This window comes from Sminthopsis crassicaudata, chromosome 3, assembly GCF_048593235.1.
Source record: "Sminthopsis crassicaudata isolate SCR6 chromosome 3, ASM4859323v1, whole genome shotgun sequence".
Classification (NCBI taxonomy): Eukaryota; Metazoa; Chordata; class Mammalia; order Dasyuromorphia; family Dasyuridae; genus Sminthopsis; species Sminthopsis crassicaudata.
Genome location: NC_133619.1, coordinates 8759619 through 8772822, shown reverse-complemented (window position 1 = coordinate 8772822; position 13204 = coordinate 8759619). Strand labels below are relative to the sequence as shown.

Here is a 13204-nt window from a genome sequence, read left to right as displayed (position 1 = left end):
CAACATCAATAGAGCGCCTACGACGTACAAGGAACTGCGCTAAACCACGGAAACACAAAGACTGAAACCGGGAGTAGGCGGGACCCTCCAGGAGCCCCCTTTCCGACCCAACCCCCACAAGCCTTGCTAACTCCTAGAGGCAGCCGCTGTTGTTGCCTTTGCTGGTATCCCGGCGCTCAGCCAAGCCAAAGAGTAGACACACTTTAAAACAAACGTGCATTTATTAAGCACCAGTTAAGAGCTAGCCCTGGGAGACAGAGATAAAAGGAAGATCGGGCCCGGTCCTCGCGGAGATTACGTTCTCCGGGAGATCCCGCTCCGGGATGTGCCTTAGCCAGATATCGCAGAGAAAGTCTGACAAGAGCCCCCGCCCTCTCCCTCCACCTGCTGCGATCTCTCGACAAAAAGGCCACGCCTCTCCGCCCACACGCTCCACCCTCAAGCCGTAGTTCCGTACAGAAAGATGGCGTCCCCTGTTAGTTCCTCCACTGGGTCTTCGCAACCCACTTCCTAGCCCGGCCCCCTTTCAGACCCCGCCCCTTCCTCCACGCTTCCTGCTCACGCGCCCCCCGTGCACGAGGCCTCGTCCTGATTGGCCCCGTTTCCTCGTGACGTCACGCTGCGTCGCGTCGCGTCGCGTCTCGGTATTTGTGGTAGCGACGCCGCCGGTTAGTCGGTGGGCGACGAAGGAAGATGGATGCAGGTGAGGAGGCGTCGTCTCTCAACTCGGGACTCAGGTGTGGCGGTGGAAAGGTTGGGGGTCGAGACCGGGCGCGCCGGGAGCCGGGGAAGCCCCGAGGAGCCAGCGCCTCGGCCCGGGCCTCCGGGTCGCGCCTCGGACGGGCGTGCTGGGGAGACGCAGCGGCCGGGCGGGTCGGCCTTGAAGGCCGGGAAAGGGCCCCGCCCCGCCCCCAGCTACGCGGCGTTCCCTCGGCCCGCGTCCGTCCCTGAGGTCAGGCGGCCGGCTGGGCCGGGCCAGGCAGGGTCTCCTCGCCGCCCCGGAGGGTCCCCAAGGCCCGGACCAAGGTTACTTTGTGGCCCGTGGGGCTGGGAGCCCACGCGAGGCGGTCCACGAAGCCTGGGGGATGGGCCCGGGCCCGAGGGAGAGACGTCCCCTTCCCCTTACGGCGGCGGCCGCCGCTACCCGGATAAAGACAAACGTCCCGAGGGTTTCCGAGCCCGTCCGTGCGTGGGGGGTGTGTGGCCCGCGGGTGCTCTCCGAGCTGCGAACTGTCTCTCGTGGGTTCTAGGCTGGAGCCGGAGGGGACGCCGAGCGGGCGCGTCCTCGGAGCCGGGGCGGGGAACCTTCAGTCATAGAAGAGGACCGGGTGCGTGGCGGGGCCCCGAACGGGGCAGTGGCCTCCACTCCGGCTCGGTCACCCCGAGAGATCTGGGTGCGAGTCCTGCCGCAGCTCCGGGCCCGGCCGCCAGAGTTAGCGTCCGGGCATGGCTGCGAGTGTCTGGAGCCAGGTGTTCCTCTCGTGGGCGGCCGGCGACTCCCATCCCCGCGGTCACTCCCCGGAGCCCAGCCCTGCCCGCCTCGGTCTGCGGACCCCCCCCCCAGCCGAAGGAGGAAGTGGTCCGGCCCCCGGGGCCCTCGCCCACGAAGTCGGAGAAGGGGCCCCAGAAGCGGCCGGACAGGGTCACAGCCCCCCTGGCTGGAGCCCCTCCTCAGCCCGCCTAGTTTTATCTTTACTGGCGACTTTGGCCTTCTTACAACTAATGACCTTATCTGAAAATAGGGTTCTTCTGCCTCCGGTTGTGCCTGTCATTGCACGATATTATTTTGTCTTTGTTTCTCCTGGCATTTTCAGCTTAAATAAGTTTAAAAGATGCCATTTTAACTTGGAACTAGAACTTAGAAGGTTTTTGGTGCAAGGAATAAATGTGAAGCACTTTGAGAAAAGAGAATTCCTGGAATTATAATCATTTGAGTTCAAAATGAACACAATTAGCAAATCTACTTTTAAATTTAGGATTTTGATTGTCTTTTATATATAAAAAATTTGATTATTATTTTTTACATAAAAAATAACACTTTCTTCCCCCAAATTTGAATATTTTCTTTTAATAAAACAAATCAACTTATGTCCCTATAATCCAGTTGAAGTCCTTTGGAGTCAAAATTGGTCATTGACCGGAGTTTTAAGGTTTTTCTGTGTTTTCCTAAACATTATTGTCATTCTGCTAGTTATTTTCTTGGTCCAGTTTTTCTGAGTTCTTGCTTCATGTCAGTGTCCTTGAGTTTCTCTGAATTTTTATCTTTATGAGCCCGTAACTTTGTTTCATTCCTTGATTATTGAGCAATCATTGTGTCAAAAGTGCTGCAATAAGTCATTTCTCCCCAGTTTTTTACTTCCTTGGGTATTTGATTCTTTTTGTAGATGAGTTGGACTAACCACCCCCAGGTCCCTTCCAACTCTCAAACTGTGATTGTGACCAGTAGTGACATCTCCGGCAGTGGAGAGAGCACCGGCCCTGAAGTCAGGAGGACCGAGTTCAAATTTGGTCTCAGACACTTAACACTTCCTAGCTGTGAGACCCTGGGCAAGTCACTTAACCCCAGCCTCAGGGGGAAAAAAGTTGTTTTAATTTGGTTGAAGAACATCAGGAACAGTTGTAGTATCTTCAGAGAAGAAAATAATTTTTACTCTGAGCATTGTTTATAAACTTCTGTAATAGGATTTTTTTATTTTTTAAGGTGGTCACTAAATTGGGCTGCGCTAAGAACATTGATGAGAAGGTGGTGTGGCGTGCGCTGAAGTCAGATCTGTGTTTAAGTCCTGACTCTGGCGCTCTGTGACTATGGGCAAGTATCTCATGTTAGAGAGCAGTTGTCCTAAGGCGATTGGATCAGGGACTCTGGAGTTTGCCCCACATGGAGAATTTGTGGGTACAGACCCTCCAGCTTCTCTCTCCCCAAAAGAACTTTCATAGAAGTAGTGGGATAAAGAAAGAAATTAGCTGTCAAAGCATTTACTCGAGAGAGAGAGAGAGAGAGAGAGAGAGAGAGAGAGAGAGAGAGAGAGAGAGAGAGAGAGAGAGAGAGAGAGAGAGAGAGAGAGAGAGAGAGAGACAGACACAAAAGGTTGTTCCTGTATATTTGCCATTTCGGGAACAAAGTTTTATTACACATCCTTTGGGCTTAGAAAAGGTTCGTTTATTTTTTCCAAGGTTTTATACTAGAATTTAAACCAAATGTGCTGAACCCTGTATCAAGCAACATTTTAAACAACTACCTGTTAAAATCCCAGGGGCATGCTACATATGTAGGGCTCCTTTTGAGGCCATGAATTTGTTTAAACAGGATGGGATTTTAGCTTTTCTTGCTAAAATTATGTAATTGTTTAAGAAGTACTAATATAGCCTTCTTCAGGCTGCCCTAGCTCTAGTCCTGGAATCCATTAGCATTTTGTACATGATTACAGAGTTCAGAGCTGCATAGTTATTTTTACATGTGCGATTTGTACGTTTCAAATCAGGGTCTCTTTTGATCTCTTTGGGTTGGTTCCATTCAACAAGCATGTGACCTTCAACAATCCTGGAAATGTCATAGATAAATAATATATAATGAATAACAAGGATAAAAAATAATAACAAAGAAATACAATATTTAATGACTTAGTGATAGACTTCTTTACTATTGTCTAGACTCCTAAATTTCATTTTTTGCATGTTGTACATAACATTAATCTAGTATGTTGACAGGACATATACATAAATGAAATAAAAAGGGAAAAACCAATCTATGGATTAGAGAGATGTCATTGAAAAAACCTCTGTACAATTTCTCAGTTGCATTTTAAACGATTTGTCTTTATGCTTGAGATGCACTCAGAAGTAATTTCCCAGCATTTTAATGTAAACTATTTAGGTGTTCTTTAAAGGAAATCCATTTCATACCAAATATTTAACCATGTTAAAAACAGTAAACGTATACAATTTTGTAAATTTCAATTGCATTGTGTAATCTTGCAGAAGTTTTTTTTAGACAATTAGGGTGAAAATGCTTTTGAAGCAGAACTGTACTATGATTTATAAATACCATCAGTGTACCTTCTTTTTGTGTGATTTTAAATTAGCCCCAATGCTTTATTGTTTTCCCATAAAATCAAGCAGTTTTAGAGATGAAAAGACCTAACAGCTCATCACGCTCGGGCTCTTAACGTTTACAGATGAGGCATCAGATCCAGAAGTGAGATGATGTTCAAGGTCACGTAGATGAGAAGCTAGAACATTTAAACCAGTGTCCTGTCTGTGATGTTTTCATTTTAAGAAAGGAGTAAAAGGGGATTTCTGCAAATCTAACATTAAAACCCAGAAAATATTTAGACGATTAATAAACAAATGATTTGTGAGAAATTAGAAATGTTGCTCACTGGGAACCTGTATTGGTTAACCTTAGTCCAAACTAATCTTTTTTCCATTTTTAAAATTAAGTTTAAACCTTGTATAGTTGTGCATAATAAAGAAGTCTTTATCCTTTAATTATATTCACATTGGATTTTTTACCTTTTGAAATTTAATTTTGACTTCAGAATCATACAGCTAGTTGGATTCACACATATAAATAGGAAAAATTCTCATGTCTAAGAAAAAAATTTAAGTGGAAAATTAGATGACTGAGCACAAATGAAAACTTGCACTATGATGACATAACAATGGTGATATTTTAAAGGGCAGCATATATCTCTCTATTCCCAGTGCATCATAGTTAGAAAAACCACAAATATATGTTAGAAGAGTCCCTACAGTCCATAGGTGAAAGATATCCACATTGTAACATGTCTGATAGGTGATTATCCCACCTTAGGACAAGAATTCTGTCATTTACTCTCTTTGAAATATATATATATATTAATGTGAGCAAGATTTTTGAGTCCCATTTTCTCTTATTTCCATATATTTGTTCTCTTCCCTAAGATTGTTCCTTGAATTTTCATTCTTCATTTAGCCTGTTTTTTAAATCTAAGTTCCATGTTGTCACTTTTCTTGAAAAGCAGAAAGTTTCCTCTACACCTACAACTTTTCCTTTTTGTACCTTGTCTTATTTGAAATATATGTAATTTTCCAGATACTCTTAAAGTGATTTTCTGTTTGAGTTTTTATTTCCTATTACAACTCTGAGAACGGGTTGTTCAGTGTTGCTGTGAGGATGAAATACAGATTGGTCACAAGAGTGTAAGCAGAAGTTGGTCTTTGGAAATGTCTAGATTGCTAGTGTTGCATCAGAAGGAAGCATGAATAGTGTATTGACTCAAATCTGGATGGGGGAAGGGGGATCCTAGAGCCCTTAAGGTTTCAGTGGAGAATGGTTTTTCAGGACTGTAAGAAAGGGTGAAATCATCCTCATGGAACTTTGCCAGCTGCCATCTGTCTTCTGTTTATTTTACTATCATTATAGATCATTGAGATGCCTTGGACTGAGGTCTTTGCCAAGGGCTTGTAAGACATTCTGCTTGGTACTCGAGGAGTAGAGAAGGAGACAGCTAGTACCTAATATAGTTAAAATCTTTCCATTAACTAAAATCAAGTAAATTGGGAATAATTTGATTTCATTTATTGTTTAGTTTGTTTTCATTGGTTGTCGTATACTGGCCTTGGGTAGATGCTTTAAGGTACAAATCTGTCTTTTATTCCTTGCTTAGTAATTCTGATTTTAATAATTCACCAAAATATTATATTTGTCATTTTAATATTATGATAAGCTACTGAGAATTTGACTTTCACAATTTTAATTGGTTCGTTTTAGTAGCTTTTCTCACATCTAGGTTGTCTTCGACTCTTTGGAGTCTTTTGTCTTGTCTTTTTAAGTGGCTAAGTAGGTTTCAGTAACCCATAAATTTCTTAGTTACAGCAAAAGACAGGTGTGATAGATTTGAACCTATTTATTAAGACTGACTAACCAGTACTGGGCTGGCTATAAAGTTGGCTTCCTGACCTATAAAACTTCATAAGAAATATGTCTGCTCAGCATTTCTACTCCATTAACTTAAGTAATTTTACTTAAGAGTAATTTTGTTTTGTCTTTTTTTTTTTTTTTTTTTTTTTTTTTTAAGGCACTTGGGGTTTAATGACTTGCCCAGGTTCAGGAAGGGAATGGTAAATGCCTGATTTAAACTCAGGACTCTGTGCCTCCAGGACAGGTGTCAAAAAAAATCTTGGAGTGACAAAGTTGGAACTTGCTTTAAAAATAAATCTTTGCTCTGATAATTGTATGCCTTTTACTTTTCTGACATTTTTCTTAAATGGAAAGCGATGATATTTTCTTAATGATTTCCAGTTTGTCATCATTTCATGGTAATAAGCTCAAGAAAAATATTCGGGTTCAAATAAAGCCTGTTGTCGAGAGAGCAGTGGTTGCGTGTTTGCTAGGCCATCAAAAACTTCTCTTGTGAGCCCCTGGTCACTTTGTGATTCTGTAGGAAATGAAGCCAATCCAAAGGAGAGTCTTACTGATAATGGGATCAAATATTCTGAAGCTAGAAATTATTATGCTGCAGTATTTATAATTAAGGCTTAGATGGTTTTTGTCCCTTTCAACAGCAAACTCTGATTTCAGGTCAGTATCCTGAATAAAGAGAAAATGGCATGCAGCTTAATCACTTCCCAGACTCTCATATTGTTTTTATGATAGTGTGAAGTGACAGGTATCATTACCAGGCTATAAAAATGGCCGGCGAGGCTTATAATTGAGATGATTTGTTGCCAGGCCACATGGCAGGTTGGTGGAGATAAAAGAAAGCATTTAAGTGTGTGATGATTCTTTGATCTTTTCCTTCCAGAATGATCTGCAGGAAATAGAGAATCTCAAAGCTGGAAGGGACCTTAGAAATCACCTGGTTCGGCCCTGTCATTTCACAGATAAGGAGCCGGCCTAGAGCAGGGAAGTGATTCGCCCCAGTCAAGCAGCTAGTTAGGAGCTAGTCCTGGACTGGAACTGGGCTTTTTCCCACACAGGAGAAGCGTTTCTTAAGCACCCACCCCGTGGCAGACACTGTTAAGTGCTTTTACAAATATTATCTAATTTGATCCTCACAACATCCCTGGCAGGTAAGCACTATGATTTTTCCCATTTTACAGTTGAGGAAACTTAGAGAGAAATATACTGTGCTGGCTCACAGGGCTAGTGTCTGAGGCTGGGCCCAGGCCCCCCCCCCCCCCCCCCCCCCCCCCACTGCCTCCAAGCTCAGAGCGTTGTTTATGAACAGCCCCCTGTGCACATTGTTTCTTAGATGTTTTTTCATTTTTTTTGAGGAGCAATTTGCATGTTCAGCTAGGATTTGTCATTTATAAATCACTGTAAAAAAAAGATTGAGTTGTTGATCAAAAACTGTTTTCTTAGAGAGGTTTCAGGCCAAGACCTCATTGGGGTGGTCATTGACAAAGACCAGACGTGGATTCCAATATTCAAGGGCCCAGTGTGTGTAAAGGGTTACACTGCACTGGCCAGAGTGAAAAGCTTAATTATATTGTGAGATTAATGCCTCATAAGGGCATAGTATCATTCCATGCTATTGAAACAGGAAGCCAGTCCCGCTTTTGTTGAAAGGCAGCTGGAGAATATAGACACCTGTTGGAAAGAGTGAGGTTTACTTTCTGATGTTTCTGAAAGGGACTATACATACATATATATATGTGTGTGTGTATGTGTGTGTGTGTATATATATTTTTAAATTTATTTATTCATTTATTTATTTTTTGGCTGAATGATTCTGGGTTTAATTTTTGTTTCTGTTTTTGGCCAAATGATTGCTGTATAAAGCATGTTGAGAAGTCACCAAAGCCACTTTACTGTTTCTGTCTTTTGATAAATGGTCTCCCTTTAATCCAAGGGAAGTGGGATGGATTCCAAGTGAGCAGTTGTCATGTATGCTTCCCTAAAAGTGGCGACCCTGCAGTCTTTGTGCTGTTTCCTGAAGCTTTGCTTCCTTTGGGTTTTGCTTGAGCACCACTACAGTAATATCTTAGCCAAGGGAGGAAATGTCTTATTTGCGGGCTTTCTTGCCTTCCATAAACTTCATGTTCCTCTGACAAATTCTTGTGCTGCTGTTTGAGAGGCTAGTCGTAGGCTTGGAGAATAGCAGGGACTCTTTCTGTGGTCGATGTTGGTGGAAATCTGCTCTCCCCAGAAGAAGCACAAACTCATCCTCCTGGTGTTCCTTTGCTGCCAGTGTAGATGGGTGACTTTTCCTGGCACTCGTGAGTCCAAGTGGAGCTGAGATCTGCTTGAGGAGGAGATGTGGAGGAGGGGGGAGGCTCAGAGTACAGGAATTCTCAGCCTGGAGGGGGGGTGTGCTGCTTAGATTTCATATAGAATCTAACTGTGTGGAGTGCATGCCTTAAAGGATGAAAAGAGGGTGGGGGCAACTTGGAGAGGAGATGGCTTTCCTTACTGTCCAAGGACTTTTGTTGCCCCAGCACTCTTAGTCTCCAGTTCATATTGCTTCTACTGGCCCGGGCTGGCCCGGGCTGACTTGATCCTAGCTGAGTCCTTTCCCCTGCCTCTTGACACCTCCTGAGCTACATCAGCGCAAGGAGCTTCCTTATTCATTTGTTCCCAGCCCCTAGCACAGTGTCTGGTGCCCTGTAGGGACTTGTGGACTGACTGACATCAGTGGATTCATTAGTCCAGTGCCTGGTGTCTTCACTATGACCATGTACTTTTGTGCAGCTCAGGGGTGAAATTTTTCTTTGTGCCAAAAATAGGTAAATTTTCTGTTCCTGGAATGCAGGCTACTGTGCTAACTCTAGAATTTGAAATCAGGGAAACCCTATTTTGGCAGCCTTGGCACTAGGGGAATTGAGATCCTTGACTCCACTTGAAGATCTCTGTGACATTTTGTGTCCTGTAGCTTGGAGAAAATGGCCGAAACGTCCCTTCAGACTCTAAATCCTGTAATCTTTGAATTTCAAAATAGTACTTCTAGGATGTGGATTTAGATTAAGATTTCTTTCAAGTTATATCGGTTTCTTAAACCTTTTCTTGTATCAGTAGTAAGATGGGATTAAGCTTTTGGAATCTTAAATAGAGGTCATCTGGTAAATGAAAGGAATTAACCACATCACAACTTTTTCACTTAATTTTTTCTGGGTTATTGAAGCTGGAGGGAAGGTGCAGAGAGATAATGTTTGTTAAATTGAAAAGTCAGTTAAATATAGTAGTATAAATTATACCTGAGATAAGACATCCTATTTTTTTTTTTTTTTTTTGACAAGATTTTTAGTTCCAAATTTTAACCTCCCCTCTTCCTAAAATGGTAGGCAGCTTGATACACAGGGCAAACACTCACAAGGTGGTTAAACAAAACAATGCAAGACACTCTCAAGATCTCTCAACAACATTAGAATTGGTTGTATAACATGGGAGACAGTGGCACAAAATTGCCCATCATGGCATGCCCTCATCAGAGAAGGTGCTGTGCTCTATGAACAAACCAAGATTGAATTAGCTCAGAAAAAGCATGAGATGTGCAAAGTTAGAGTCCACCCCAAATATGCATAGAAACTGTGTCTGACTGTGGCATAGCACTCCGACTTGTATTGGTCTGATCAGCCACAGGTGGACTCGCTGTAACTTGATTCTAATATAATTATGTCAATTTGGTCCTCTTCAAAAATGGAGTACAGTCAACTATCATATAAAACATTTCCATGTTAATGTGAAAGAAGAAACATATCAAAAGGAAAAAAAGATTCAAAAAGAATAAAGTGAAAAAAGTATGCTGTCTGTATTCAAGGTCTGTCAGTTCTTTATTTGGATGTGGATATCATTTTCTTTTGTATTTGTCTTATATATTTGTATTGCTGAGAACTGAGTCAAATCATAGTTGATGATCACAAAATGTTGATACTGTGTTCATATACCACAACTTTGTTCAGCCATTCTCCAGTTGATGGGCATCATCTTAATTTCCAATATTTTGTCACTGTGAAAGGGCTGCTATTGATTCTTTCCTCTTTTTTATGATATCTTTGGCATATAGACTTAATCAAAGTGTATGCACAATTTGGTTGGCCTTTGAACATAGTTCCAAATTGTTCTTCAGAGTGATTGGATCTGTTTACAACTCTACCAGCAGTGTATTAGAGTTTCAAATTTTCCTGCATCCTCTCCTACATTTATCATTTTCCTTTTGTGTCATATTAACCAATCTAATTGTTGTGAGCTGGTATCTCAGAGTTGCTTTAATTTTCATATCTCTAATCAAAAATTATTCAGAGCACTTCTTTATATGCCTATGGATAGCTTTGATTTCTTTGTCTGAAAACTGCCTCTTCATAGCCTTTGACTATTTATCAATTGGGGGATAGCTTGCATTCTTATAAATTTGAATCAGTTTTCTATATATTTGAGAAATGAGGCCTTTATCAGAGACAGTTGGTATAATGGTCATTTCCCAGCTTTCTATTTTCCTTCTTATCTTGGTTGCATTGGTTTTGTTTGGGCAAAAGCCTTTTAACTTAATAAAAATATTTATTTTACATTTCTTAATGCTCTATCCCTTGTTTGGTTATGGACTTATAATTCATTTAACTTCTTTAAGAAATTGGACACCAGCCCTTTTGTGGTGGCAAGGAACTGGAAATCGAGTGGATGTCCATCAGTTGGGGAATGGTTGAATAAGTTATGTATGTGAACAAAATGGAATCTATTCTTGTTCTCTAAGAACCAATCAGCAAGCTTAATTCAGAAAGGCCTGGAAAGATTTACATGCTAAGTGAAGTGAGTAGAACCAAGAGAACATTTATATAGAAGCAGGAAGATTAATCAACTGTGATGGACACGGCTCTTTTCAACAATGAAGTGATCTAAGACAATTCCAATAGATTTGTGATGGAAAGTGTCATTTGCATGCAGAGAAAACTGGAGACTAAATGTGGATCAAAGCATACTATTTTCACCTTTTTGCTGTTGTTTGTTTTTCTTTCTTGGGGTTTTTTTTCCCTTTTGATCAATTTTTTGTGTGTGCAGCAAGAGTTGCACATGTTTGTAACATTAGGTTTCTTGCTGTCTTGGGGAGGGAGGGAGAGAAGGAGAAGACTTTGTTTGGAACACAAGGTTTTGCAAAGATGAATGAATGTTAAAAGCTATCTTTGCATGTATCTGGAAAAATATAATTATTAATTTTTTTTTATAAGGTATGATGATCAACTATGATAGACTTAGCTCTTCTCCACACTATAGTGATCCAAGACAATTCCAATATACTTTGGAAGGAAATGCTGACCATCCAAAGAACTTTGGAGACTGAATGCAGATTGAAGCATTCTTTTGTCACTTGTGGTTTTTCCCTTTTGTTCTGATTTTTCTTTTCCAACATGACTCATATGGAAATGTGTTAAAAATTGATTGTCCATGTATAATCTATATCAGATTTCCTGCTGTTTTAGGGAGGGAAGGGAAGGAGTGGGGGGAAAAATTGGAACTCAAAATCTTACAAAAATGAACATTAAAAATCATCTTTACTTGTAAGTATACCATTAAAATAAAATTAAATAATTTGGATGCTTTACTGCTTGATGCACATATGTTTAGTATTGATGTTACTTCATTTTCTTGAACCTTTTAGCAAAATGTGGTTTCCTTCTTTTTACTCTTTTAATTAGGGCTGTTTTTTGCTTTTGCTTTGTCTGAGATCAGGATTGCTACCCCTGCATTTTTATTTCAGCTGAAATGAAATAGATTCCACTTCAGCCTCTTACCTTTACTCTGTCTATGTTTCTTGTAAACAGTATGTGGTAGGATTCTGGGTTTTGATCTACTCTACTTTCTACTTCTGTGGGAGAGTTTGTCCCACATTCACAGTTACAATGACTAAATGTGTATTTTCCACCATCCTCGTTTTCCTCGTGTTTGTCCTTTCTCTCCTCTTTCACAACATTTTGCTTCTACCTCTTTGTCATTCTCATCTTCCTTCAGTCTGCCCTCTCTTCTGTCAGTGTCTTTTCTTTCCATCTCCTTTGCTTAAACTCCTCTTCTTGTACTTTCCTGTTGGGTAAGGCAGATTTCTGTATTCAACTTATTATGTCTTATTTTTTTCCCTCTTTGAGCCAATACTGGTGAGTACATTTCAAGCAATACCTATTGTCTATCCTTGCATCTTTCCCTTCACTGTAATGTTTTTTAAATGCCTCTTCATGTGAAATAATTTACCTCTCCCTTTCTTCTCTACCCATCCCTTAATTTTTTTTTTTTTTTTTTTTTTTTGTCATTCCCTTCAGTTCATCTTCTGCCCATACTCTAGCTGTATTAATAGAGGTATAAATCTTAAGAATTAAACTTAACATCTTATGTAAGGATATCAGCAATTTAGCTCCACTGAATCCCTTGTTTTCTTTTCCCCTTTTAACTTTTTTTTAGGCTTCTTGGGTATTGATATTGGAGGTCAGATTTTTTTTTTTTCCTGAAATACATCTACTTCATTGACTAGCTATTCCTTCCCCCTTGTGGTATTATGCTTAATTTTGTCAGGTAAGTAATATTTGGTTGTAGTCAGCTCCTTTGATTTCTGGAATATCATGTTCCAATACCTCTGATCCTTTAATAGTATAGCTGCTAATTCCTATGCAATCCTGATTGTGGCTTCTTGATGTTTGAATTGTTTCTTTCTGGCCATTTATGGTGTTTTCTCCTTGACTTGTTAGTTCTATAGTTTGGCTATAATGTACCTTGAAGTTTTTATTTTGGGATGTCTTTCCTGAGGTTATGGATGGGATCTTTTGATCCCTATTTTGCCCTCTGGCTCTATGATATTGAGGCAGTTTTACTTGATAATATCTTGGAAGATGTTGTCCAGATCCTCCTTTTGATTATGGCTTTCAGGTAGTCCAGTGATTCTGATATTCTCTCTTCTGGATCTGTTTTCTAAGTCATTTGTTTTTCCATTTTATTTTATTTTATTTTCTTCCATTTTTTCATTCTTTTGAATTTCTTTGATTCTTGATGTCTCAAAGAGTCATTAGCTTCCACATTTTAACTTTTAAGAAGTTGTTTTCCTCAATTAGCTTTTGTCTCTCCTTTTCGATTTGCCCCACGCTACTTTTTAAGCAGTTGTTTTCTTTTTCAAGCTGTTCTGTTGACTCTACTTTCATAATTCTCTTGCATCTCTCTGTTTTTCTTCTACCTCTCCTATGTGATTTTTTTAAGCTTTTTTCCAGTTCTTTCTGGGCTTGAGACTACTTCCCATTTGGGGGTACCAGG

At 40.7% G+C, this 13204-nt stretch overlaps 1 protein-coding gene across 3 annotated transcripts in view; it reads left to right on the top strand.

The window, feature by feature from the left end:
- The first annotated feature begins 535 nt into the window (after positions 1 to 535).
- The window catches only part of ATG4B (autophagy related 4B cysteine peptidase), a 33934-nt gene continuing 21265 nt past the window's right edge, over positions 536 to 13204 (top strand). The window contains exons 1-2 of one of the 3 annotated variants that reach the window (XM_074297936.1): positions 637 to 703; positions 2702 to 2809. In XM_074297936.1, coding sequence (XP_074154037.1) covers positions 2806 to 2809 — 4 coding nt within the window. In that variant the 5' untranslated portion in view covers positions 637 to 703; positions 2702 to 2805. Of the gene's footprint in view, positions 704 to 2701; positions 2810 to 6785; positions 7054 to 13204 lie in introns of those variants that run through there. The other 2 variants (XM_074297935.1, XM_074297937.1) reach the window with 2 other exon arrangements.